Source organism: Entelurus aequoreus, linkage group LG16 (assembly GCF_033978785.1).
Source record: "Entelurus aequoreus isolate RoL-2023_Sb linkage group LG16, RoL_Eaeq_v1.1, whole genome shotgun sequence".
Taxonomy (NCBI): domain Eukaryota; kingdom Metazoa; phylum Chordata; class Actinopteri; order Syngnathiformes; family Syngnathidae; genus Entelurus; species Entelurus aequoreus.
In genome coordinates, this window is record NC_084746.1 from 28,542,547 (window position 1) to 28,567,934 (window position 25,388).

The window sequence follows — 25,388 nt, forward strand, 5'->3', positions numbered from 1 at the left end:
GCTGCTGCTGCTGCTAGGAATTCCTGAAATCTTAATGATATGTAAAAAGCAAGCACTGTTTGCGCTGCAGCTTTGGAACAGCTGCAACATGCAATGAAATACCTAAAAGTACTGTAAAGCAGTGTTTCACCGCAGCTGTACCCAGTTGTAATACTCTTTTCCACCACTTGTGGCAATTGTGTTTGACGTTCTCTTCTATTGTTACCATCCAGCCATCCATTTCGGGGTCTCAGCTGCGTTCGGGCGGAAGGCGGGGTACACCCTGGAAAAGTCGCCACCTCATCGCAGGGTCAACACAGATAGACAGACAACATTCCAGTGTTTACCACACATTCATTTATTTGTGGCGGCCCGCCACGAAAGAATTACGTCCGCCACAAATAAAAATAAAAATAAAAAAATAAAATAAAAATTTAAAATTTAATTGTTTTTATTTTTTTATTTTTTTGTGTGTAGGATACTTCTCTTGTTGCCTTATTTGTATTTGACTTTATTAAATGTATTTATATTAGAAACACAACATGTGTATATAACAAAGGGTGCAAAGTCTGCAGGCAGTAGGAAACACATGGTTAAGTGTAGGGAGTAAAACGGATGGCAGTCTAAAGTTCAAGATTTTTGGAGCTCTTTGTTCAGTGGATCAGATGTTTGATGAAGCTCTGTGTCTATCTACCACCACTACTGTTTTCTGTTTATTTGTTACTGACTGTGGCAGGACACCTCTGCCTCTGTTTCACTTTATGTTGCTGGTAAATAATATGGTTGTAGTAGTAGGCTAAAGTTAAATTATATAGTATGCACTAATTAAAGGGCAGAGCTTTGAGACATTTTAGCTTTTATATTTTATAAGATACATTTTTTGTAAGAACCACAATTAATAAATATATTTCAGTGAATAACTTATTGTTCAAATCTGTATATAAATATGTACATAAAGTGTTGTAATTATATTGTAAAATGGATGGATGGATGGACGTTTAAAACAAAACTGTTATTATTAATTAGTAAGAATACATTTTTTGAGCCTTTTTAGAGAAAATCAAATCATTGTAGTAAATTATGCAAATTACTCGATGATGTCATGGTGACCACGCCCATAGCCACGCACCCACCTCCACAGGTATCTAGGCAGTTTATGGGAAACACTGCATTCACACTCACATTCATACACTAGGGCCAATTTAGTGTTGCCAATCAACCTATCCCCAGGTGCATGTCTCTGGAGGTGGGAGGAAGCCGGAGTACCCGGAGGGAACCCACGCAGTCACGGGTAGAACATGCAAACTCCACACAGAAAGACCCCCAGCCTGGGAATTGAACCCAGTACATTGTTTGAGTTAATCCATTCCATAATTTACTTCCACATACAGATATACTGAAGGTCTTAAGTGTTGTACGTGCGTCAAAACAAATTTTAATTACATTTGTCTCTAAGATTATATTTCTCCTCTTTTGTTGAGAAGAATTGTTGTATATTCTTGGGTAGCAGATTGTTGTTTGCTTTGTGCATAATTTTAGCTGTTTGCAAATTCCCTATGTCATGGAATTTCAGTATTTTCGATTCAATGGATAAAGGGTTTGAATGTTCTCTATATCAAATCCTTTATTCATTGAATTAAATTATTCATTAAAGAGTTAAAGTCAGAGAGAAGTTTTCTAAGCACAAAAATTATGACTAAAGTGGTAGAGCTGTATTTTAATCTGCACTTTAACTTTAGTTTAGCTTATTCAAGACATAAATATATTTTAAAAAAATTAAATTAAGGTAGATTTTTATTCAATTTATTTTAGCACTTCATAATTGTATGTACATTTATTTGTCATCAGTTTTATGAGTCCCTTATTTTGCAGTATATTTGATTAGTATTTGTTTTGTAATCAGCCTGACCTAAGCCTTATTAATAATCTTTGTGATTAACACAGGCCTCCATAACATTAGACAAGGTTTGTCCTGTTAAACTGTAAGTAAGTTGGATATAATTATTGAATATGATTGAAATCAAGAGTAAGGTTACTGTTTCAGTGTTATTTGTACTGGAATAGTTTGGCCCCACTGTCAAAAAGGTTAAAAAAAAAAACTCTGCTGTAATATAAACCCCAGTCTTAACTCACTGTTCTTTTTCATGCAGATCTACACACGCTACGGAAAATGCTACACTTTCAACTCGGGATTAGACGGCAACCCTCTGTTGACCACGCTGAAAGGAGGCACTGGGAACGGCCTGGAGATCATGCTGGACATTCAGCAAGATGAATACTTACCTGTGTGGGGGGATACAGGTTAGTGAAACTCTTTTTTTAAACATATGTAAAGATTGTCAGTGTCCTTATTTTTTTTTACCCTGGAAATCATCACAACACATGTCACAGGTGTACAACTTTTTTTTTTACAACATACAGTAGACCATCCAAACCTAGGAAAGGATGTCAAGTACATTACAGTAGTGCCTCAATTTACAAGCTTTATTGGTTCTGACGCATCGCCAATCAACATTGCCCATTGAAATCAATTGAAATAAATGTATTTGGTGCTTTCCCCCACACTAAAACAGCACCATTTTTACATTCTTTTAAAAAGAAAAAACACACTTTTAGATAATATTGTATAAAAACAATACAATAGAATGTAGTATGAACAACTACAGTGGTTTTATGAAGTAATATAATAATATACAGCATTTAGCTTGGAGAGTAGACTTCCTTCCAGCTGCTTCTCAGTCAAAAGCACCATCAGCAGCTTATCCCTATTTTCATGGATAATTGTCCACTGTTTACATATTATTTTAACATTCTTGGTTGGCGTCACAGACTCATTCTGCTTCAGTACGGTGCAGACTAGCAGTGAAACACTCCAACTGCTTCGCCAAGTTGGCTACACATAGATAGATAGATAGATAGATAGATAGATAGATAGATAGATAGATAGATAGATAGATAGATAGATAGATAGATAGATAGATAGATAGATAGATAGATAGATGGATAGTACTTTATTGATTCCTTCAGGAAAGTTCCCTCAGGAAAATTTTAATTCCAGCAGCAGTGTACAGAATTGAGATCGAATTTTTAAAAAAGTAAATAATGGGGGTAGAAATGGAAATAAAATAGAAAATATAACAATAAAAATAAAAAGAAACAATGAGAATAAAAATATAACAGTAAAAATAAGAATATAACAAGAGAAACTAGGCAGTAGTGACCATGTTATGAAAATGTATTGCACTGTTATTGCACTGTTTTTTGTTGCAGTTTATTTCAGTATTATTATTGCTGTCATCCTAGTACCCCCCACACATGTTTTTGATGATGTATTTCTTTAATTAAATTACTATTATTCACTTCTCCTCAGCACTGTCCTTCACACTCACTTTCTTCCTTCCCATGCTTGGAAAAGTAATCACATACTTTTGCTATAAGCTAATGCTACCAGACCGCATCTTACGGGGTTCTATGTGACATTTGCTTTTCCAACTAATGGTGGGGGTGCTTGTAACTCCAATTTTGCTTGCAATTTAAGCATAACAATCAGCTGGGAGACAGCTTTTATCTCAAAACACTCGTAACTTGGGACACTCTTAAGTTGAGGTAGCACTGTAATTAATTCCTGCTTTAAACTGTCGCATAAAACCTTGAATAACGCACAGGCAATGTCTTAAAGAAGCATTTTAGCATACCTCGCTGTCATACAAAGTATAAATACACTCTCTTATTACATATTAAAACTAAAATAAAATACAACTCCTCACCTTTGGACGTCACCTAAGAACAGACACACAATCAAAAGGGAGGGAACAGGGTGGTTTTTGCAGAGTCCGATCATTTTAGAGGTATACAGGTCACATAAGTATAACAAGTTACTAACAAACACTGTATAATATAACTAAAATAAAGTACAACTACCGTATTTTTCGGAGTATAAGTCGCACCGGAGTATAAGTCGCACCTGCCAAAAATGCATAATAAAGAAGGAAAAAAACATGTATAAGTCGCACTGGGGTATAAGTCGCATTTTTTGGGGAAATGTATTTGATAAAACCCAACACCAAGAATAGACATTTGAAAGGCAATTTAAAATAAATAAAGAATAGTGAACAACAGGCTGAATAAGTGTATGTTATATGATGCATAAATAACCAACTGAGAACGTGCCTGGTATGTTAACGTAGCATATTATGGTAAGAGTCATTCAAATAACTATAACATATAGAACATGCTATACGTTTACCAAACAATCTGTCACTCCTAATCGCTAAATCCCATGATATCTTATACGTCTAGTCTCTTACGTGAATGAGCTAAATAATATTATTTGATATTTTACGGTAATGTGTTAATAATTTCACACATAAGTCGCTCCTGAGTATAAGTCGCACCCCCGGCCAATCTATGAAAAAAACTGCGACTTATAGTCCGAAAAATACAGTACTCCCCTTTTGGAATTTGGACTGATGGATAATCATATAGTGGGGCCCCAGGTTTTAAGTAGTCTAGGCCCAATTATAACCAATGGATTTTTCTGGGCTTGCCCAAACTAAACTGAAGTTAGCCAGTCTATAATGAAACTATAATACAGTAAAACTCCTCTATTACTAAAGACGCCTAAAAAAAACATTGCAATATTGTCATCCAGTAGTGTTTTATAGCTATTACTGGAATCAGTAAGTGTTGTGTTGATGCTACTTGGTAAAATAAATGTGTATTATGTCACTAATATTTAATTTTAACCATTTCTGGTGTAGTCTAGATTCACCCCATTCCTTGAAGGTGTATTTTGACTGAGAAGGTTATATTTGATTAGCCTTGTGTATTTTCTACCTGGGGGTATAAACTGTCCTAGCCTCACTTACATACTGGCTATAAAACAGCCTAGGCTATAATAAAATATAAAGACAATATAACATACATCCATAAACGTGGATGCACATGAAAAAGTGCAATTTATTTGTCTGTACAGTAATCTATTTATTTATATCTGCACCTTATTGCTCTTTTATCCTGCACTACAACGAGCTAATGCACAGAAATGTCGTTCTTATCTGTACTGTAAAGTTCAAATTTGAATGACAATAAAAGGAAGTCTAAATCTAATAACCCCCGGGGGAACTCCTATTCTATGGTTATCATTACACTTTTCTCTTTGCTAGCACTGGCACCCTTTTGTTTTGGCATCACAATGACAGAAAACCAAAAGCCAAACATGCTCAGTGGGCTGACTTCACAAAGTCAACCCACTTTTAGAGGTTCCACTGTATTCTCAGAAGTTAACAGCTTCACATAAAGTTTCATGAAATTTGCAAGTCAAAAGAACTATCCTCAAAACAGTCTATAAATAATGCAATATTCAGTTTTTGCATTTATTGAGCACTTCCTACACACTCCTTAACTGCATGTCATCAATCTAACGTGTGATATTGCCTCCCAGCATGATGTTCTGCTGCACTCAGCATCCCTGCCAATGGAAGCAGTGTGGGAGTGAAAAAAAAATCCCCATCCTCTAAATGAAAACCAAAAAACCCTGTTTTCACACACATCTGTGGCGTGCTGTATCTACAGACGAGACCTCCTACGAAGCGGGAATCAAGGTTCAGATCCACAGCCAGGATGAGCCGCCCTTCATTGACCAGCTGGGATTTGGCGTGGCCCCTGGTTTTCAAACTTTTGTGTCATGTCAGCAGCAACTGGTACTTGAGCATTCCCGCCTCCCCTCATAACCATCCGCCTTTACCTTGTGTTTTGCGCCACAAAATCCTCGCCAGTCAGTGGAAGGAGCAAAATCTTTCAGGAAATGTAAAGTTAGCATCTGCTCTCCTCCTTTTTAGTGATGGGAAGTTTGGCTCTTTTTCAGCTCGGCTCTCTGGAGAAAGTCGGCTTGTTCGGTTCCCTATTCAGTTGTTTTTGGTTGGGGTCAGATTATGATTTTGTTTTTTCTACAGGTTAAACACTTCCTTGTGGTCTACATAATAATGGTGGTTATTTTCTCCAAATCTTGCATAGATTATGTTTTACAGACCATTTTGTAGTTTTTAGCGAGTCTACTGACAGATATAAGTTAGAACTAATTGCTACTTGTATTATAAATGGCAACAGCGGAGGATGCATGTGCATGTATGAGCCAGTCTACCCCACAACAACAGGTTAGAGAAAAAGAGGGAATTTATTGACGCTGACGTCACACTTTGGGGAAAAAAACTCACAAGTTGGGCTCGTTGGGAGAAAGTATGAAGGGAGGCAAGATTGTTTTATAAACATCATGTCTCCATGGTTTGATTTTAATTTTTTGGTATTAATGTAAATCCCAAATACACAAAACAGGTACAGGCAAGGAAGGTTGGTTTTGCCTAATAGGTCCTCTTTGAAAGAATGTATTACTAACAATAATATAAAGTTATGAGATAAAATAATTAGTAATTACTTGTACTGTAAATGTGTTGATTTTGTGCCTTTATTTATTAATGCTATGCAGTGCTAAAAAAAATAATTCTAACATACAAAAACAAACATAATGATTGTAATCTACACTACCGTTCAAAAGTTTGGGGTCACATTTAAATGTCCTTATTTTTGAAGGAAAAGCACTTTAAACTAGTCTTAACTTTAAAGAAATACACTCTATACATTGCTAATGTGGTAAATGACTATTCTAGCTGCAAATGTCTGGTTTTTGGTGCAATATCTACATAGGTGTATAGAGGCCCATTTCCAGCGACTATCACTCCAGTGTTCTAATGGTACAATGTGTTTGCTCATTGGCTCAGAAGGCTAATTGATGATTAGAAAACCCTTGTGCAATCATGTTCACACATCTGAAAACAGTTTAGCTCGTTACAGAAGCTACAAAACTGACCTTCCTTTGAGCAGATTGAGTTTCTGGAGCATCACATTTGTGGGGTCAATTAAACGCTCAAAATGGCCAGAAAAAGAGAACTTTTATCTGAAACTCGACAGTCTATTCTTGTTCTTAGAAATGAAGGTTATTCCACAAAATTGTTTGGGTGACCCCAAACTTTTGAACGGTAGTGTACATTTGAAACACTTCCTTGTGTTCAAGATTATATGTATTGGATATGCTATGGTGTAAATTTTGCATACATTTTGCTCCACAGGCACTTTTACAACCCATTTTTTGAGTTTGTTTGTGGAGGGGTTCCCAGATTGCAAACTCCAAAAGTATCATAATTTAACTTTTAAATATGTACACTGTATAAATATATATCTTGACGTTGTCACCGCTATTATTAAAGTCTGTTTGATTCGGGACAACAACGGCAGTGCAAAACAAATGTAGTGCAGCATAGAAAAGCCCAAAGTCACACACTTGCTGACATACACAGCACAATAATCCAACACCAGCAAGGAGCAACAGGTGACACTAAATATGCTAGATCAGTGATTCTCAAACTGGTGATTCTCATGGGCTCCACCTAGCGGTACACCAAAAAAATCACTTGATTAAAGTAGAGTTTTATTTTCCTATATTCAAACACAGTGTTACTGTTCAAACTGTGTGTAATGTTACAGTGGCCAACAATATTAAATATATTTGTTAAATAAAACCGCTGCTTTGTTTTTAATGAATACTTAGGCCTACTATGCTACTGTATTTTAATGTTGGTCATTATGGTGGTACTTGGCGAGCCAAGTTTTTTCTGAGGTGGTTTGAGAACCACTGGGCTAGATTAACTAATGGAAAACAGGTGTACTGACAGGAAATAGACTCAAATGATGTGGATGGTTACCTGAAAAGACTTTAGATAAGTCTGTTCCCAAATTTTGAATAAATAAATGACGTGCAATCAAGTGAAACATTTATAAAATATTCCCTTTTAAATTACCGGCATCTTTTTTTAAAGTCAGTTGGAATTATGCAAGCAGGTACAGTCATTTACTGCGGTTAATGGAGATTAATTCAAATGTAAGAGTGTGATCAAGCTGATAAAAACAATATGAATAAAAACCGATAAGTACAGATTATGTTATACAGCAGCTAGATTAAAGCTATTATACGTGATAGGTAATACATTGTGAATTCAAGACCAAATTATATGGAAAGGCTTTACAGTTTGTATCTCTATTTTTGGTGTTTACTCTTTTATTGGAGTGTTGGTGAAGAAGACAAAAAAAGAAATGGAAGCTCTCTATGTGGTCAGCAAGACTGGAGGATCAAAAGCATCTTTTCCCACAGAAAAAAAATACTTTGCAAAAGCTTTTCGAGCTGCTTTAATGAGCAGTGTTCCTAAAATAGTCTCTTGGCGTCAGCATGCAGCCGAAAGCACGTAGTGCTTGGAGATGTTTGCGTCAGACTTGATAGACTTTTATGTTTTACATTGCCTTTGACCATCAAACTGCTCATTGGAGCCAATTAATGTCATTTTTCAGTTTGTGAAAGATGGACAAATGTTCCTCCACAAATGACAAAGGCTGTCCGTCAGGTGGCGATTACTGACAGTACAATTGATTAAGAGCAGGTTTATTTGTGTAATGGCCCGTAGGCTCATTAGCATCCCCCCTGTGTTAATCAGTCAATGTGAAAGGAGGCCTTCTCAAGTGCATAGATTTTGCTCCTGAACATAACTGTCTGGACGAAATCAGGATGCATGAAATCCAACCAGCTTTCTTTTGTTTAAGCAGAATAACATGGGATGACTGAGGCAGACACCTGGACACCACAAGATGGACACATTTCTAACGTGTTCTTCACTGTTATAATTCAGCCATTTGCAGGAACACGTGCACTGTTTATCACCCTGAAGTGTTTCCAGCCAGCAGAGGCACACATGGTAGTGTCATTTTTAATCGTGACAGCAGCAAGATGTGCTTACACCTTAAAAGATGCTCCAGATTCATTAAGTTGTCATTAATGCGAGAACATGGACATGGCTCGGAATGGAAAAAAAAACGATGGATGAAGATGAAGCAGCTTCATTTCTTGTCATAAGAATTGTAAAGCGAGACGTGAAGTCCACGTCACCTTGTCCAACAGTTATTTATTTGACAGACGAAGTCAATTGATGTACGACTTCACTAATTAGTAAAGTACAAATAGTCTTTAGGAGATTGTTCCTGTGTTAATTTAGTAGGAATTTGTACACAAAATGCCTGGTTTTTGATGGGATTTTAAAAATATAAATTTTATAATAATACTGAGCCTGAAATCAAGTATACACCTTTTTTTTTCAAGCTGATACCCATAATTTCTTGCTTCGCAAGACCGATACAATAATCAATAACTAGTGTTGTCCCGATACCAATATTTTGTTACCGGTACCAAAATTATTTTGATACTTTTCTGTACTTTTCTAAATAAAGGGCACCACAAAAAATTGCATTATTGGCTTTATTTTAACCAAAAATCTTACGGTACATTAAACATATGTTTCTTATTGCAAGTTTGTCCTTAAATAAAATAGTTAACATACAAGACAACTTGTCTTTTAGTAGTAAGCAAGCAAACAAAGTCTCCTAATTTAGCTGCTGACATATGCAGTAACATATCGTGTCATTTTCCATTCTATTATTTTGTCAAAATTATTAAGGACAAGTGGTAGAAAATGAATTATTAATCTATTTCTTCATTTACTGTTAATAACGGCTTACTTTCTCTTTTAACATGTTCTATCTACACTTTTGTTAAAATGTAGTAATCACCTATTCTTCTGTTGTTTGATACTTTACATTAGTTTTGGATGATACCACAAATTTGGGTATCAATCCGAGACCAAGTCGTTACTGGATCATACATTGGTCATATTCAAAGTCCTCATGTGTCCAGGGACATATTTCCTGAGTTTATAAACATAATATATTTTTATTTTATTTTTTTTAGACGAAAGAAGATGTTGAGATTGTCAAAAAAATATCAATGTAATCGTTGTAGTATCGTCTAGATACGCTACTGTACTTGGTATCATTACAGTGGATGTCAGGTGTAGATCCACCAATGACGTTTGTTTACATTGTGACGCCGGTGAGCTACGGTGTGTAGTGAAGCATGTTTAGCTATTCCTCGTCCTGCAGGGATGATACTTGTAAGAAACTTACTTTATTTGTCGCCATGGAGGTGAGGATTAGTGATTTAGAAGTAGCTAAATCACTGCCGACTGGGGCTGGACTTTAGCTGTTAGCTAGCTAGCCATGTCTTAAAGCACCTCTTCCGGTAGGCTTTTCAGTGTTATAACTTCACCTTTATCGTTAGTTTTTAAGCCAAAATGTGTCCGTTCTCCCTTTTCTGTCTACAGACTGTGTCTGTTTTTAAGTACTCCATGATTGTGTGCTGCCAAACATGCTCGTCTGGGGGGGGGTGTTGATTGGCGGACCGGTACTTTTCAGAGGCGGTATAGTACAGAAAATGATTCATTAGTATCGCGGTACTATAGTAATACAGGTAAACCGTAAAACCCTACCGATAACGTTTTCATTATTTCTTGTTTTATTTTTTAAATTTTTTATTAATCAGTCCAACAAAATAATACACAATAATACCATAATAATACAATTCCAATTCCAAAACCAAACCCGGCCCAGCAACATTCAAAATAGCAATCAACAGAGCAATTGAGAGGACACACAAACATGACACAAAACAATCCAAAAGTAGTCAAACAAAAATGAATAATATCAACAACAGTATCAATATTGATAAGAATTCCAACATAGCAGTGATTAGAAATCCCTCATTTACTTGATCATCACAGCCATTTATAAAAAATAAAATAAAAACATTTAAAAAATGAACAATAGTGTCACAGTGACTTACACTTGCATTGCATCTCATAAGCTTGACAACACACTGTGTCCAATATTTTCCACAAAGATAAAATAAGTCATATTTTAGGTTCATTTAATAGTTCAAACTAATTTAAATAATGGATCCCATATTCCAATATAAGACTCATTATTATTATACAAACATTAAAGGTGTGTATCACATTTTGTGGTGATTTGGCTAAACACCTTCAAGTTTACTGTAGGTGTTTTGTGCAGTGCTTAGGAGAAATTTCAAGTCAGTCCAATTCATAGGGGTCAAATTGGAGGTTTTAATGACAGCATTGATCTGAAAATACATGTTTTGACACGTGTGTCGCGGTGTGGGAGTAGAAGAGTTAGTTTATGCAAATACAAAATCCAGTCCAACAAATGTGGATTTAAAAAAATGGTTTTGTGCAAATTCTTACTAATTCTCATGAGACATGTCTATATGAATCATTGTTACACAAAGTATTTAATTATAGTAAATACAATGTTCACTTATGTATGCAGTATCTCTCAAGGTGTGAAGTTGCTTTGAGGTCGAGCAGAGAAAAATGGCTGACAGTACAGGGCGCTGTTTTGTTTTTTGAGTGGCTCGCCAACCACAGGCCTTTTTTTTTTTTTCATCTGTTGTCTTGCTCTTGAACATCTTTGTGTGAATGATGTCGCCCAGATGAGACGTCCTATGAGGCCGGCATAAAGGTACAGCTTCACGCTCAGTCAGAGCCTCCTTTCCCACACGAGCTGGGCTTCGGCGTGGCCCCGGCCTTCCAAACCTTTGTCTCCACCCAAGAGCAGAGGGTAGCGTATGTTTTGCCTGGGCTTGCTGCATGCGTCAAGTCTCATCCGTCGGTGCCCCCCTGCGGAGCGAAGCTATCATGTGGGTGTGGCAATCGTCTTTTCTGGTGTTCCCTGTTTAATCAATGGACATCCGTTAAGGACATTCCAGCTTGAGCCATTCATCCTGGCTGGCGTTACATTTGTTATGTTTTTATGTGTCTTCTTATCTTTGGTCCACTATCCTGCCCCCTTAAACGTCTTCCAGGAGCACCGGGCCATGCTGCCGGTCATTTGCTTTTACTCCCCATAATGATTCTGGCATCAGTTCAAAGTCTACCCGCGTATGTAGAGCAGCTATCCTGGGTAGAACTAGTGATTGGTAATGAATCTTAATGTTATGCAAAACCTCTAGTTAGCAGTAAATACTATATATATATATATATATATATATATATATATATATATATATATATATATATATATATATATATATATATATATATATATATATATATATATATATATATATATATATATATATATATATATATGTATATATATATATATATATATATATATTAGTATTTACTGCTAACTAGAGGTTTTGCATAACATTATATATATATATATATATATATATATATATATATATATATATATATATATATATATATATATATATATATTATAATGTTATGCAAAACCTCTAGTTAGCAGTATATATTAGCAGTATATATATATATATATATATATATATATATATATATATATATATATATATATATATATATATATATATATATATATATATATATATATATATATATGTGTGTATATACATATATATACTTGTATACATATATACATATGTATATATACTGTATGTATATATTTATATGTATATATATACATATATGTATATATATATATGTAAATATATAGATATATTATATATAATTATATATATATTATATCTATATCTATATATATTTATATATGATCTGTCTCATTGCAGATTAGACAAACTGCCTTTTCCTTACACCGAACAAAAAACGTCATATGTCCACTGATGTTTAAAAACTCAACTATCAATGGGAAAATGCATTTTTAGACAATATGATTTGCCTGAGCGGCTAGGAGACCCCGAGATTAACAAGCGGTAGAAAATTGATCGATGGATGGGCTAGGAAGGACAGATTTAAAAAATTATTATTAAAAATAAAAAACTTTTTTTTTTTTTACTCTGGACTACCCGCGGCCCAGATTTTGGACGCTGGCGGGCCGTATCTGTCCTGCGGGCCGTAGTTAGGGGACCCCTGGTTTAGAGTGTCTCTTTAAGCATCAGATCCTTATTTTAGAGTTGGCTACGTTGGATATACTGTAAGTAGTGATGGGTAAATGACACCTCAGTGAGTAAGTGGCACACTCACTGGCTGTATTGACCCTGCACTGACACTATGTTGGTGTGTCATAATGGTGCCATTTGCCGGATTAAAAAAAGTTACTACATTTGACCTACAAATAAAATAGCTAGCACAAATTTTTTTTTTTTAAATATTTTTCACGAATAGCTGTGCAGAAAGGACTATAAAACGTGCAACTCTGGTCCATGAGCTAAATAGTAACAGTAGTGATGGGTCAAACAATAGTGAAGCATTGATGCATTATAAAACACCAGTAATACCGTCTCCCTTGATGACTCCATGTGTGTGTCTCTTTAAGAAAAAATATGTGACCGATAAAGCTGATGTGTCATTTGATTACGAAGCTCCAAACTGTGGTTATCAGGATGCGCGTCTGTCGGCTCACGAGTGACCACTCGTACTGAAATTCGCCGGAGGAGTGGGGTTTGGTGGTTGGTATCGGTTTTCGTTGTCATTATTGATTTAAATGGAACTAAGAAAAGTGAAATTCTAAAGTGTGGGGTAAGTTTGATTTTGTAGCGCCAAATAAGGTAAATATTATTTTTCCTGTTTACTATTTGGCTCACTGACCAGAGTGGCACGTTTCATATTCATGTTTATGTAGCTTTTTGTGCAGAATATTTAAAATATATATATATATATATATATATATATATATATATATATATATATATATATATATATATATATATATATATGCTGTATATATTTGCTAACTATTAATTTCATATGCAAGTCAAATGTAGTGACTTTTTTAATCCAGCAGATGGCGCTATCATGAAACACCAACACAGAGTAGAATCAATACAAACTCACCCATGTGTTATTTACCCATCAAACAGCAAAGTAACATTTACCATATTTGGCGCTATACAATCGAAATAATCCCAGACTTCCCGAATTGTATATTTTTTTAGTTCCATTTAGAGCGATTACGGCGATGAAAACCGATTCCAAAAATGGCACACCAGTCCTACGACGTATTTTAGTACGAGTGGTCACTCGTGAGGGGACAGAAGTGCATCCTAATAAACAAAATTTGGCGCTTGGTAGTCAAATGACACAGCAGTCGCATGGTTTTTCTTAAAGTGACACACACATCGGGTTTCAGTATCACTTTGTGCGTTTCATACAGCATCGATGCTTCGGTACTGTTTGACCCATTACTAGATATAATACAATCTTTCTCATGTTTATTGCGGTAGGCCTTTAAAAGGCAAGTATAGATGATCTTTGACAATTCTAAACATATTGCTTGCATTTTAATTTGTAACAATATTATTCATTTCGGGAGGTAAATGTATTGAAGTGTTGACTTTTTACACAAAATAGAAATAGGAATGCTAGGAGAAGTTCGTCTGGTTCTTAGCTTTCTAAAAATGTGGCCCCCAAAACAATTTAGTGCAATGATTGAGATTTATACATCCAAACCAGCAGAAATGACTTTTCCCCAAGTGAGTCAGAGGTTTTCTCCCTGTCGCACACACATGCTGCTTTTACGTGAATGGAAAACAACGGTCTACCGACTAAGAATCTTCCCTCATTTTTCAATCAATATTGAAATCATGACTTTCAAACAAGATTAGTTTTGTCTTTGACCTGGTCTTAAAAAAGAAGAGTTGTCTTAAATTCGGGTCTGCAAATGTAAGAGATTGCCTTACTTACACCTACTCAGTGGCCTAGTGGTTAGAGTGTCCGCCCTGAGATCGGTAGGTTGTGAGTTCAAACTCCGGCCGAGTCATACCAAAGACTATAAAAATGGTACCCATTACCTCCCTGCTTGGCATTCAGCATCAAAGGTTGGAGTTGGGGGTTAAATCACCAAAATGATTCCCGGGCGCGGCACCGCTGCTGCCCACTGCTCTCATCACCTCCCAGGGGGTGAACAAGGGGATGGGTCAAATGCAGAGGACAAATTTCGCCACACCTAGTGTGTGTGTGACAATCATTGGTACTTTAACTTTAACTTGAATAATGTTGTTTCATGACCTCCATCCATCCATTTTCTACCGCTTGTCCCGTTCGAGGTCGCGGGGTTGCTGCAGCCTATCTCAGCTGCTTCGGAAGGAAGGCGGGGTACAACCTGGACAAGTCGCCACCTCATCGCAATGTTTCATGACCTATATTTACAAATCTAATATACAGTACAGGCCAAAACTTTGGACACACTTTCTCCTCATTCAATGCATTTTCTTTATTTTCATGACTATTTACATTGTAGATTGTCACTGAATGCATCAAAACTATGAATGAACACATGTGGAGTTATGTACTTAACAAAAAAAGGTGAAATAACTGAAAACGTTTTATATTCTAGTTTCTTCAAAATAGCCACTATTTGCTCTGATTACTGCTTTGCACACTCTTGGCATTCTCTCAATGAGCTTCAAGAGGTAGTCACCTGAAATGGTTTTCACTTCACAGGTGTGCTTGAAGCTCATAGAGAGAATGCTAAGAGTGTGCAAAGCAGTAATCGGAGCAAAGGGTGGCTATTTTTAAGAAACTAGAATATAAATACATGTTTTCAGTTATTTCACCTTACATAACTCCACATGTGTTCATTCATAGTTGTGATGCCTTCAGTGACACTCTACAACGTAAATAGTCATGAAAATAAAGAAAAGTAATTGAATGAGAAGGTGTGTCCAAACTTTTGGCCTGTACTGTAGTTGCACCAAAAAGAACACAATAGACCTTTCTGCATTAGGAATATGATGTTGGGCTTTGTGTGATGCCTGTCACTCACCAACATGAGAGAAATGTTGAGTCCTCTTTCCTAGGATTGGTTTTGTTCCAATATGTCTCCTGGTTGTGGTGTCCAGTCTGATTATTCTCTATTCCCATGGTACTCTGCTTCCGCCTAACCCGGGTCTACACCCGCATCCCTGATGTTTTGCATGATGTCTGCTTGCTTGCACATGAACAATAATGTCAGCATTATATTTACTTTGTTTTCTTTCTTTTTGGAGACTGGTGTCTTGGGTTTTGAAAGCCTGCTGTTGTTGTTTTTTGTTTTTTTACCTCCTGCACTGGACATGAGTTGTGTTGCTTGCTGTACTCCATTGGACTGATATACAGAGCACTAACCTTGGCTTTGTTGCCTTTTCAGCTTCAGTACCTCCCTCCCCCTTGGGGAGACTGCAAGTCTACTCCCATCGACTCAGAGTACTTCTCCACCTACAGCATCACCGCTTGCCGCATTGACTGTGAAACCCGCTACCTGCTGGAGAACTGCAACTGCAGAATGGTTCACATGCCCGGTACGAAGTGTGTGTAGTATCTTGGCTGCCTGTTGCCGGTTCATGCATAATAGCTGTGTTACTATACACAGGGACCTCAACTGTGTGCACACCTGAGCAGTACAAAGACTGTGCTGACCCTGCCCTAGGTGAGTCACAATACTGCTATTATAGATCACAGCAACTTCAAGCGGCGTTAAAGCAATCTCGTAAAGTGAAATAATGAAGAGTTACATCAGGGTATTTCCTCAAATAGTGGCTGAGATGCGTTGAACCGCTCATTATTATTTGAGAACTGCCAAGCTGTGTAGTAATGCGCAAGTCACTTTTTGGATAAATTGTACTTGTCAGAGTGGTTTTAATGCAACATACTTTGTACTTTTACTTAAGTATTTGTGTGAAGGAGAAACAGTACATTTACTTTGTTACATTGAGCTTCATTTCAATCCCTATTAATTAATACCATCTAGGGTTGTACGGTATACCGGTACTAGTATAGTATCGCGGTACTAATGAGTCAAAAACGGTACTATATAAAAGTACCGGTTCCCGGGCATGACGTCATGTCGTGACATTGCTGGTTTTACAAGCAGAGGAGCATGTTCGGCAGCGCACAATCACAGAGTACTTACAAGCAGACACAGTGTGTAGACAGAAAAGGGAGAACGGACGCATTTTGGCCTAAAAACTAACGATAAAGGTGAAGTTATAACACTGAAACGCCCACAGGAAGAGGGGCTTTAAAACATGGCTAGCTAGCTAGCAGCAAACATCCATTCGCAGTCGGCAGTGTTTTACTTCTAAATCACTAACCCTCGCCTCCATGGCGACGAATAAAGTCAGTTTCTTACAAGTATCATCCCTGCAGGACGAGGAATATCTAAACATGCTTCACTACACACCGTAGGAGGATACAATAGCTAACCGGCGTCACCGCTAACAAAAGCTAGCGCGCCTGAATGTAAACAAATGCCATAGGTGGATCTACACCTGACAGCCACTGTAATGATACCAAGTATAAGAGCGTATCTAGTCGATACTACTATGATTACATCAATATTTTTTATCGTCACAAAATCTTTTTAAAATTCATATTATGTTTATAAACTCAGGAAATACGTCACATGAGAACTTAAATTATGACCAATGTATGATCCTGCAACTACTGGGTATTGGATCGATACCTAAATTTGTGGTATCATCCAAAACGAATGTAAAGTATCAAACAACAGAACAATAAGTGGTTATTACATTTTAACAGAAGTGTAGATAGAACATGTTAAAACAGAAAATAAACAGATATTAACAGTAAATGAACAAGTAGATTAATAATCATTTTTTACAGCTTGTCCTTTATAATTCTGACAAAATTGTTTGCTTATTTAGTACTATAAGAGAAGTTGTCTAGTATGTTCACTATTTTATTTAAGGACAAAATTGTTCTTCGATTACAATAATAAACAGATGCTTAATGTACCCCAAGATTTTTTGTGAAAATAAAGCCAATAATGCCACTCCTTTATTTAGAAAAGTATCGAAAAACATTTTGGTACCGGTACCAAAATATTGGTATCGAGACAACCCTAATACTATCATTATAATCTATTACAGGGGTCACCAACCTTTTTGAAACCAAGGGCTACTTCTTGGGTACTGATTAATGCGAAGGGCTACCAGTTTGATACACACTTAAATAAATTGCCAGAAGTAGCCAATTTGCTCAATTTACCTTTAACTCTGTTATTATTAATAATTAATGATATTTATCTTTGTGGAAACACTGATCATCTTAATGATTTCTCACAATAAATATATATAGAAACAGATAAATATCAATATGCAACACTTTATTTTTATATTTTCTCTAAGTGCACATTTTTCAAGTTGAACATTTTCAAATGATCACTTCTAAGACAGTCTTGTGAAATCACAATATCCCATTTTAACTAGCTAGCCACTAACATTTTTTAACAAATCATGAATTACTTTGCACCATGTTTGTACAAATAACTCATGTAAAATACAAAAGTAAACTCTCAAATTTTTAAATCATGTCACACTTTGAACTGGACACCAAATCTGTTATCTGTTTCTTTGTCAGTTAGTGGGAAGCCTGGCATTGTATGCTGTTAACTAGTGTGTTGTACTCTGGTGTGTAACTTGACACTGCAACTCTGAGTGAGTCTTGCAGATGTGCATCAGTGAGGCGTGTTCTGTGTTTGTTCTTGATGAAGTTCATGTCAGAAAAGGCTGATTCACAAAGATAAGATTTTTCCTCATTGTTTGCGGAACCTTCTTAATCTTTTGGACATATTTTCACAGCAATCTGGCCTTAAGCTTAATTATGATAAATGTAAAATGTTAAGGATCGGAAATCTAAAGGGAACGTCCTTTCGAATGGAATGCAAAGTGCCTGTTTTGTGGACAGATGGACCAGTTAACATACTTGGTGTTGTTGTCCCAGAAAATCTGGAAGATCTAGGCTCAGTAAATTATGATAATCGACTAAGAAAGCTGGACAAAATTATGCAATCATGGAAAGGGAAATCCCTAACCTTGTATGGTAAAATGTCTATTGCCAACTCGTTAATTATTCCTCAATTTATTTATTTGTTTTTGTCATTACCAGCTCCATCACAAAACTTTTTTAAGATTTATGAGCGGAGGGTCTTCGATTTTGTCTGGAACGGCAAACCAGAAAAGATTAAAAGGAAGGTTTTGTACAAAGAGTATGAATATGGGGGCCTGAAACTTCTCAACCTTGAAGCTATGTGTCTGTCTTTAAAAGCATCAATTGTTCTAAAGATGTATTTAAACATTGAGTGGTACACAAATGTCCTGTTGGACAAAAAACATGTACTGTATCAAAAGAAATTGTATCATTTTTTACAAGTGATCCCCTCCCAGAGAGTCTGCTGGGAAACATGTTCATAAAGGAAACAATCCACTCATAGTGGTGTTTTCAATTTTATGTGCCAGAAAAAAGAGACGATATTTTGCAGCAGTTAATATGGATGAACTCTAATATTGTAATAGATGGAAAGCCTTTCTTTTGGAAAAATATGTTTGAAAGAGGAATCATTTTTGTCAATGCTATTATCAATGAGAATGGTAAAATTATGAAGTATGATGAATTTAGAGCTATGTATGGTGATGCTTGCTCAAGCTTTTCATTTTATCAACTAACTGCAGTAATTGGGAAAAGATGGAAACAAATAATTAATTATGGAACTACTAAATTATTAGTTTGTAAACCTCTAATAAGAAATTCTAGTTGGCAAAAAGGAACTAAAATAAATAGAAAAATATATAATTTTTATTTAATAAAGAAATCTTTGAAGGCTGCCTCATACAACACATATGGAAAATGGGAGGACTTTTTTGACTGCCCGTTGCCATGGGATGCCATATTCAAACTAATCTATAAAACCACTATCGATGTGCAAAATCGTTATTTTTAAATTAAAATTATTTATAACTTCTTACCCACAGGGAAAATGTTAAAATTATGGAATATGACAGAGTCAGATGATTGCCGATTTTGTTGTCAGGAGCCTGAATCCACCCTGCATTTGTTTTGGTATTGTCATATTGTGTCTTTGTTTTGGGTGGAAGTTGAAAAAAATTGTTTAAGGATTGGTTTGTTTATGAAGCTTAATGTGGTTTCTGTTATTTTAGGAGAGTTCATTGACAATCATGATTTAGTCAATTTAATTATAGTACTCTGTAAAATGTTTATTTTTAAGGCCAAAAACAGATTTTCACTTACTATTACTTTCTTTAAAACATTTATTCAGTATTTTCTAACTTTAGAAAGTTACATGGTTGAAAACGATAATGATGCCAAAAAACATTTAAAAAAAAGATGAGAAGTCCTCAAAGGCTTATTTTGAAAGTATAATTATGTTTATAGGTTGTTGTTGTGTTCCCTAATTTGAGTGACCTGGACATAATCTGGACTGTACATGAATGCTTATTTTGAAAATGTAATTTTGTTTATAAATTATATGCAATCTGTTGTGTTCCCTAATTTTTTTCTGTGTACATGAATGAAGGTGTGTGTTGCTGAGTCCGACTTGGACATTATCTGGACTGGGCCTGGTTTAAAAAACCCTTTAAACAAATCTAATTTCATTGACAACCTGGTCTGTTGAAGATAAGGCCCTTTTTTAAAAAATAAAATAAAATAAGATAAATAAATAAAAAACATTTTCTTGGATAAAAAAGAAAGCAAAACAATATAAAAATAATTACATAAATAATAGTAATTAATGAAAATGTTAGTGGACCAGCAGCCTATACAATCATGTGTGCTTCAGGGACTGTGTCCCTTGCAGATGTGTTGTCTATGTTGTGGGAACCAGAATATTGGTAGCAGAAAGAAATAACCCCTTTTGTGTGAGTGGGTGTGGATGAGTGTGCATGGGGGAGGTTGTTTGGGTTGATGCACTGATTGAAAGTGTATCTTGTGTTTTTTCTATGTAGATTTAATTTTTTTTTAAATAAATAAATAAATTAAAAATTTTTTAATTTTTTGTAATTTTTTTATTTTTATTTTTTTTTTTTTTTAGAACAGGCCCGCGGGCGACTCATCTGGTCCTTACGGGCGACCTGGTGCCCGCGGGCACCGTGTTGGTGACCCCTGATCTATTGATTACTGTTTGCAAAGACATATTCACTTGTTAGAGAAGTCCATAATGTGGGCATTATGGACTCTGTTTCACCAATTCAGAGTCAGTACTGGTAATCAATCAATCAATCAATTAATGTTTATTTATACAGCCCTAAATCACAAGTGTCTCAAAGGGCTGTACAAGCCACAACGACATCCTCGGTACAGAGCCCACATTGCTGGTGGACTTCTTTTCACCAATTGAATGGAGCCTGGAAGTCACATGACCTCACTCAAACTACACACGGTAAAAAAGTGACATGACGTCAGACGAGGCAGCCCAAGTCTTCAATATTTAAACTATGAAAAGGAACAATTATATTATGTGCTGTCATCTGTGTCAGTAGAAATGTTCACATTTCAGCCTACAAGAATTTATATTTCCAACAAGAGAAAAAAAGTTGTAAGTTGTAGATATTTTTTCAATGTTTAGCTGTGCATATGCTAACGTTAGCTCTGTGAGAATTGTCATAGGTTAAACATGTTGTGGTACATGCTGTAGTAGGGTTTCTAGGCCACTTTGAGGTGAGGTGTTTATTTGCCTACAATTGGTGCACAACATCTTTTGCTAGGTAAATTGTTTATTTGTTGATGACAGCAGCGAATAATTAAGGGACAACATTGGTTATGGAGCAGGCCACTATTTGAGGTGAGTTTTTTGTTCAAGCCAAACACAGCAGTGATCAAATAAGGGACAACATAAATTAAAGTGCACGACATAAATCAAGTTGAAATGTGAAATTCCTTAAAATTGACAACAGCAGTGATTAATTAAGGCTCGGCATCTGTTGCAGCGCAAGACTTTTATTTGAGGTGCGATGTGTAGTTGGCTGGCATAGATTAATTGGACAAAGCATCTATGGTTTTTTTGAGGCATGGCATTTGCTAAGAGTTCTGGTCACTCTTTGAAGTGTTTATTTGTTTAAGTCAACAACAGCAACCAATAACTGCATCTGCACTGCATCTGTTACAGCGCAGTCCAATTTTTAAAATAAAAGTTAACAGCAGCAGCAGGACACTATTTGAGGTGAGGCGTGTATTTCGTGGGAGAAGGCAGCAGTAAATTGGACATAGCATCTGTTACAGCCTATTTGAGGTGAGGTGTTTATTTCTTGACAAGAGCAGAGAATAATTGAGGCAGGTCAATTATTACTGTACAGGCCACTACTTGGAGTGAGGTGTTTATTTATTGACAAGAGCATCTATTGATTGAGGCAGGGCATCTGTTACCAATTTATTGAAGAGGACGGCGAGGCAGGACATATATCACAACATAGACTATATTTTTGAGTTGAGTTGTTTATGTATTGATGAAAGCTGCTCACATTTGAGGCGTGGCATATATTATGCAGCAGGCCACTATTTGAGGTGAGGTGTTTATTTATTCAGATCGACAACAGGTGGTCATTTGAGAGACATAATTTATTATGGCGCTGGGCACAATTTGAGTTGGAAGTTTTTATTTATTCAGGTCAATTTATTTAAGTCAACAACAGCAACAAATAACTGAGGCACTGCATCTGTTACAGCGCAGGCCATTATTTGAGGTGAGTCCTTTATGTTAGTTAACATGCAGCATAGAAGTTAACAGCAGCAGCAGAACACTATTTGAGGTAAAGCGTGTATTTGTAGAAGACGGCAAAAATGAATTGAACACGGGTCATTATTTGAGGTGTAAACAGAATTTATTGTGGGAACAGCAAATAATTGAGGCATATATTATAGCACAGGCCACTATTGGAGGTGAAGTGTTTATTTATTGACACGTGCAAAGATTAATTGAGGCAGGGCGTCTGGTACGGTACTGGCCATTACTAGAAGTGAGGTGTTTATTTATTGACGAGGACAGCAAATAATCAAGGCATGGCATCTATTACACCACAGACCCATTTGAGGTGAGGCATCAAATAGTTGAGGCATGACATCTACAGTATTACAGGGCTTACCACTATTTGAGGTGAGGTGTTTATGTATTGACGAGGGCAGCAAATACCGAATTTTTCGGACCATAGGGCACACCAGATTAAAAGACACACTGCCAATGAGTGGGTCTATTCTGGTCTATTTTCATACAAAAGGCGCACCGGATTATAAGGCGCATTAAAGGAGTCATATTATGATTTTTTTTCTAAATTGAAAACACTTCTTTGTGGTCTACATAACATGTGATGGTGGTTCTTTGGTGAACGTGTTGCCTAGATGATGTTTTACAGATCATCATCAAGTAGCTTTCTGAGTGTCTCTTCAGGATGCGCCGTTTTGTGGGCGGTCTTATTTACGTGGCTCACCTTTGACAGCGTCTTCTCCCCGTCATCTTTGTTGTAGCAGTGTAGCGTGCAAGGACGGGAGTGGAAGAAGTGTCAAAAGATGGAGCTAACTGTTTTAATGACATTCAGACTTTACTTCAATCAATAATTGAGCAGCATCTTCTCATCCGTGGCTCACTAGTGCAACATCAACCCCGGAAATGTGTCCCGTGAAAAAACGTCCGACCGGAACCCTCTAATAACTAAAGTTCCGTGTGTGAATTATGTAAACTCACTACAGTTTTTAGCGCTTTGATAGCTAGTCTACTGACAGATATAAGTAAGAACTTTACACTACTTTATATTAGAAATGGCAACAGCGGAAGATGAATGCCACATAAGAAGGTAGAGAAAAAGAAGAAGCTTATCGACTACGGTGTCGCCATGGACTACAGTGGCGGACGCGCTCAAATTTTCAGTACTTATACAGATCCCAAATACAGATCAGCAGGTACCAGGTGAGAAAAGTTGGTTTTGCATAATATTGCAAAACAAAACACCAGATAATGTCTGCTAATAGGTGCCATTTTGCGGTCCTTATACACGCAACATAATATTACTTGTATGTTTAATACGCCGACAATCCATGAAGTGGTGCGGCTTCATTGCTTACCAAAGTTGTACTAAAAACATTTTGACAGATTTTTGAGCGCCGTGTGTAGTGTTCTATATTCTCAATGGAACATTTCAAGTTTTGCTGTTTACTGCCATCATATTGCAGTCTACATGTATCTCTTATGTATGACTGCCATCTCTACTGGTCACACTTATCATTACACCAAGTACCAAATAAAATTGCTTCGAGGTCAGTAAGCACAACCAGAATTATACCGTACATTAGGCGCATCAGGTTATAAGGCGCACTGTCGATTTTTGAGAAAATTTAAGAATTTTAAGTGCGCCTTGGAGTCTGAAAAATACGGTAACTGAGACATGACATCTACAGTGTTGCAGGGTTTACCCCTATTTGAAGTGAGGTGTTTTTGATGACAGCAATGATCAAATTTTATAAAACAAATGTAGACCCAATAATTAAACTTCAAAAAAGGGTCATTAGAATAAGACACAAAGCGTGCTACTATGAACATACAAATGCATTATTTATAAGTTCTAATGTGTTAACATTTTCAGATATTGTGTTTTTAAAAACAATGGAAATTATGTTTTGAGTAAAGAACAACAGCCTTCCAGCTTGTATTCTTAGGTCATTTCGATTAAGAAGAGAAAACTATAATTTACGGGGGATATTGATTTTTGAAATAGGTAAAGTAAGAACGAATATAAAATACAAATGTATTTCAGTTTTAGAAGTTAAATGGTGGAACAAGCTCAGTGATGAGTTGAAGACATTTACTTCTTTGTTAAGGTTCAAGAAAACATTGAAAGGTGAAATAATTGAAAATTATAAAATATAGCAACGATTACTTTCATCCCATTGATTTTTTTTTCTTTTTAACGTTGATGTTCCAGGTAATCTTATTTTCAGTGAAGGTATAGGATAGGCAAATATAAGCCTTGGCTTCAGCCTATTCCTTTTTCGGTCATGCTTTTTCTTTTCTTTTCTTTTTGTGTGTAAATGTGTATGATTGTTGTATATGTATAATTTGTACTCTTAAACTGGTCACACAAAATGGTTAATGGTTGATGGTTGATTATATGACCGAAATAAACTTATTTCATTCATTCATTCAAATGAGGCACATCATCTATTACAGCACAAATAGTGTTTATCTAAACAAAAGGCCCTGCTGGCCCTGATGGTTCACAACTGTATCGCGGTGAGTGCTTATTGTTTGGCGTTAATGGAAGCATGGCATTTATTACAGGAAAGGCCACTATTTGGGGAAATATGGTTTTCACGCCCAGTTGACTTATATAAAATCCAGCATAGAGCTCTTTTCCCCCCGACTCCTCCTTTGTACCTCTGCTTCAGTCATTATTTGCTTTCATGGAAAGTGAACGATGGCAGCGACATTCTGTTGACGCGATATATTTTTAGCGCAGAGCCCGTGCATGCAGGTGTGTTTCTCACAACCGTTTTTTTGATGGACTTTGATCATCCACAGACTTTTTGGTAGAGAAAGACAACGATTACTGTGTGTGTCAGACCCCCTGCAACATGACTCGCTATGGCAAGGAGCTGTCCATGGTTAAGATCCCCAGTAAGGCATCTGCTAAATATCTGGCTAAGAAATTCAACAAAACTGAGCAATATATTGGG

General features: G+C 36.2%; 1 protein-coding gene across 2 annotated transcripts in view; it reads left to right on the forward strand.

The window, feature by feature from the left end:
* asic1c (acid-sensing (proton-gated) ion channel 1c) overlaps positions 1–25,388 on the forward strand; it is a 177,471-nt gene that overhangs the window by 137,784 nt on the left and 14,299 nt on the right. For both annotated transcript variants that reach the window (XM_062022537.1, XM_062022538.1), the window contains exons 2-6: positions 2,130–2,280; positions 5,554–5,681; positions 16,060–16,210; positions 16,282–16,338; positions 25,234–25,387. In XM_062022537.1, the coding sequence (XP_061878521.1) occupies positions 2,130–2,280; positions 5,554–5,681; positions 16,060–16,210; positions 16,282–16,338; positions 25,234–25,387 (641 nt within the window). The remainder of the gene's footprint in view (positions 1–2,129; positions 2,281–5,553; positions 5,682–16,059; positions 16,211–16,281; positions 16,339–25,233; position 25,388) is intronic.